The following is a 4075-nucleotide window of genomic DNA, read 5'->3' as shown; positions in this document are numbered from 1 at the left end:
ACCTGTGGGGGCAGAAAAGGCTCTCTGGGGAGGGCCGGGTGGAGAAAAGGCCCCAGTGCTGGCTTTCGTCACGGCCCTCAGAGCACAGCCCTGCTGCAGCACCGTGGGGTAGAGCGTGAGTCAATGAGACCCTTCTAGCCACGGTTTGTAACTCCCACCAGATGACTGGGGGAGCCTAGGCAAACGTGCGGTGTGTAGTGGTCCACTAGGGGGACTGGCGAGCTTGTTAGTAATGTAATAAGGAGTCTGACACCCCTGTGGGGCTGGGACTATGCAGAAAAGGGGTGTGGAACCCTACTATGGGGATCGTCAGTTCTGCCACCTGGCTAAGCTGAAAATGACTGACTCAGAGACAGGGGTGGGGGTGGGGGGGTCTCACTGCCATCCAGACAGATGAGCCAGGAGTGGCGTGTGGGTCCTCGGCCCCGAGACGCCTGTGCCCAACGGCCTCTATCTGAAAGGGAGGGCGGGAATGGTGGCACCGCTGATGTGGTGCAAGACAGTGGCAGCGGCGGCGGCAGCACGAGAGCGGCCCACGGTTTGCTGAACTAAGAGAGCTTCGTAACACTCGCCAGAGCAGGGACGAGGCCCGGGCGGTACGCCGAGGGCCCGAGAAGCCACATTCTGGGTGCGGCTAGGAGAAGCTGTCCTGTTGCAAGCACTGCATCCTGAGTGTATTCCTGAACTGGAAGTGGAACCTGCTGCTGCCGGAACAAACCCCACAATCCTGAGCACGGTCTGGGAGTTCTGCGTGGCTGTTGGAATAAATTATCCCACCCAGCAGAGAAGTAGAGAGTGCCGTGGTTGGGACGGTGGGTGTTGGAGGAGGTAAAAAGGTTGGAGGGCGGTGGCACGTCTGATCTCTGCCTCACAGGAATCAGCCTGGGGCTGACGCTGCCGATGGCAAGTCTCTCTCCCCCTTGTGAAGTTACAGGAGGTCAGAGGCTGCCTACCGGGTGACCTTTTAGCAGACACCCTGTGGTCAAACCACAAGACTTGTCTAGGCTGTCTGCCACCTTCCTGGGGCTGTGGGGACCACCAACCTGGCAACTGGCTAAGCTCTGGCCCGTGATCCTCTGTCCCTGTTACCAGGAGCCCTGAGTCCTGGCTGCCAGCACCAAGGACTGAGAAAGACTTCCCATGCATCGGGGCTCCTCTTTGCTCAGCTCTCTGGCCAGGGCCGGGGAGAGGGTAAATGCAGACACAGTGGCCTTGTGCACCCAACGGGGGCGCACCAAAGGCACTTTGTTTCTCTCGCAAACTCACTGCCGCCATGAGTCGGTGGGGTGGGGTAGGAGCGCAGGACGCGCGGCGGGGCCCTCGCCGCAGGGCTACCTGGGTCATGGGCGGCCTCCTCTTGGCCCGGCGGTGCAGGCAGCAGCAGGCCAGCCGGCCCAGGGGCAGGCCCAGCTCCGGGGGACAGGGCCCAGGCCTGGGGTCCAGGTGTTTCCTGAAGATCTGGGTGGCGATTGGGGCTGCCCAGGCATCTGAGGCCACAGCTGCCTGAGCTGTGCTATGGGCGCCCCTCAGGGCCACTCCGGCCTCCTCCGCCTCCTCTTCAACCAGGTCCTTCTGTGGGGCAGATACAGAGCAAGGTCCTTGCCATTGAAGTCCCTTGCCACGTGTTCATTAAATGGTGCTGGAGCTGGGATCACAGCTAGTCAAGGAGCACAGATCCGGGAAGGGGCCCCGAGACGGGCGGTGGCGGTGGGGCCCGGGCTGCCACGTTAAGGAAGTGGCCTTCACCCCAAGAGCAGCGGGGAGGCCTCAGGAGGGCTTAGACAGGGAGGGCTGAGAAGAGCAGAGACAGACGTCCGCTGAGGATTTGGTGAGCACTGGGGACGGCGGAGAGGCAGCAGGTGGAGAGGGCAGGGAAAGGAGGCAGTGGCCGGAGGGGCGGCTCAGGCCACACACACGGACCAGGAGGGGAGAACGTGGGCGAGATGGCGGGGCACGCGGCGCCAGAGCCCGTTCTGGGTGCGCCAGGTATCCCGAGTCTCTTCTGCAGGTAGGGAAACTGAGACCTACCTAGTGAGGAGCAGGGATGTGTTCCCTCCCAGATCCCTGCCAATTCAGGGCTAGGGCTTGAATCCATCTCCTGACCATGGGCTGGCATCCAGGAATACAGGCAGGAGGAGCTGGGGTAACCCAGACCGCCCTCGAAGCCCTGCTGCTCTCTGCTGGGTGCATGACCCCCACCTTGGCCTCAGTTTCCCCTTTGGGGAAAAAGCAGATCAAAATTGCCACTACCTACTTCACAAGGGGGATGGTTAAGCTGGCCCGGGCTCCGCAAAGCATTTTAAAGGTGAAGTCTGTTTTGGGGATTCGTTACAGCCTCGCCCCTAGCAGTAGCCATGCTGAGCCCACGCGCTCAGAGCTGCCCACTGAGGCCCTCTCTCGGGGCTGTGCTGCTGCCGCCCTTTGGCTCCTCGGCACACAAGGAAAGAAGTTTGGGCTGCTTTCCTCCAAGGACCCCGCTGCTGAGAGACAGAGGGCCCAACTCCGGGGCATGGCCACCGAGCTTGGGAGGAGCCGGGCACCCGGGCCCTCCTGGCCACGCAGAGTCCAAGCGAGGCTTGAGGCCCAGCTCCTCCCAACTCCACGTGTGCCACAGCTCCAGGGCCCTGCGCCAGCTCAGACGAGGGTACCTGCAAGTGGAGGCAGTCCTCCAGGGAGCCATTGGGCAGGAAGCTGTAGACCAGACAGTAAAGACCACTCTGAGCGCAGTAGCCGGCAAAGTCCACAATGTTCGGGTGACGAAACCTGCTCACCAAAGAGGGGACTGAGTGCCTGGCCCCACGCCCCTGCCACACGTTCCCCCTGGCCGTGGAGGGGCCTAGCGAGGCTGGCACAGGCCTGGGGGCGGACGGGAGAGTGGCTCACCGGGACAGCTGTTCCACCTCGGTCAGGAAGCTCTGCTTCACGGCGCTCCACTCCAGGTTGGCGTCCTGCAGCCCCGGCGCCCCGGGGAGTGGACGGGAGGCAGCGTGAGGCTCTGCTTGCCAAGGCTGTTCTCTGCTCCCACTCCCACCTGTCCCAGCCCCTGTGACCGAGCAGCCCGGGAACCTTGAAGGGGAGGGGGACACACGCACCTGCTTCAGCCTCTTCACAGCGTACACCGTGTTCCTCATCACAGCCCGGTATACGCAGCCAAAGCCACCCTCGCCGACCTTGAGCTCCTCAGAGAAGTTGCGAGTGCCCTGGGCAACCTCCGGGAGGGGCCAGCAGAACGGGGCGGGGTGGGCCCCCTGCAGCACGGCCAGTGGGCTCTCCAGGCTCGGCTGTGGGAGGAGGCCTGGCAGGTGGGCTCAGCTGTCTGGGGTCTCCTCCCTTGGCCCTGGGCCCCCAGCTGCCTCCCGGCTGGCTGTCAGTCTGCTCCCTGGGGCTCTGCACATAACAAAGGCTTGTTTCTTCTTCCCTGCCTAGGGCCTTCCCCAGGGGCTCGGGGCACCTACCTCGGTGGAGGAAGGGGCTGGAGTTGGCAGTGCTGGCCGTACAGCAGCTGGGTGTGCTGTGGGGTCCAACTCGGGGCCAGGTGGGCTCTGGGAGCCTGGAAAAGTGAGAGGCCACAGTCAAGGGACCCCTTTTCCAAACCCACCGAGTCCAGCAGCCCTGTTTCTTACCTGGGGAGAGAAGAGTAGAGGCTGAGGGCTGCCACTTCCTGGGGCTCCTGGCCTCGGAGGGGGCAGAGATGCTGCTGGGCCCCAGGGCCGGGGTGGTGGCGCTGGGGGGCAGGACGGGGACGGGAGGGTGCCCTGGGCGCCGCGGAGGAAAGGAAGGGAGAGTGAGTGGCAGCTCCCGGCCCCGGCTCCCTCCTCCCCGCCCACCGGCCGCACTCACAGGCCGTGATGATGTCTCGCGCGCGGAGCAGCTGCAGGTGCGTGAGGATGCGCACGAGGTCGGCCACGCGGGCGTTGCGGTTCATCCACGGCCACAGGACGCTGGCCGTGCGCTGCCCGGAGCGCTCGCAGAGCCGCAGCTCGGTCTGGTCGCGCACGATTAAGGCCGCTGCGGGGTGGGGAGCGTCAGGCGGGCGGCGTCGACCCGGGGACCCCGCGCCCCCCGCCCTGGCCCG

The 4075-nt window shown here is 64.5% G+C and overlaps 1 protein-coding gene across 1 annotated transcript in view; it reads right to left on the bottom strand.

Moving 5' to 3' along the window:
- LOC103213511 (interleukin-1 receptor-associated kinase 1-like) overlaps window positions 1-4008 on the bottom strand; it is a gene marked incomplete at its 5' end in the record, with an annotated part of 5910 nt that extends 1902 nt beyond the window's left edge. Inside the window, 7 exons of the mRNA XM_007959271.2 lie at window positions 1336-1572; window positions 2649-2763; window positions 2884-2948; window positions 3093-3281; window positions 3456-3559; window positions 3624-3755; window positions 3841-4008. Of these exons, the coding sequence (XP_007957462.2) occupies window positions 1336-1572; window positions 2649-2763; window positions 2884-2948; window positions 3093-3281; window positions 3456-3559; window positions 3624-3755; window positions 3841-4008 (1010 nt within the window). The remainder of the gene's footprint in view (window positions 1-1335; window positions 1573-2648; window positions 2764-2883; window positions 2949-3092; window positions 3282-3455; window positions 3560-3623; window positions 3756-3840) is intronic.
- Between the last annotated feature and the right edge of the window lie 67 nt (window positions 4009-4075).

The sequence above is a fragment of the Orycteropus afer genome, unplaced genomic scaffold, assembly GCF_000298275.1.
Source record: "Orycteropus afer afer isolate SDZICR_OR568_19922 unplaced genomic scaffold, OryAfe1.0 scaffold04358, whole genome shotgun sequence".
Lineage (NCBI taxonomy): Eukaryota > Metazoa > Chordata > Mammalia > Tubulidentata > Orycteropodidae > Orycteropus > Orycteropus afer.
The sequence above is the reverse complement of the archived record's forward strand: the minus strand, read 5'-3'. Positions and strand labels throughout refer to the sequence as shown.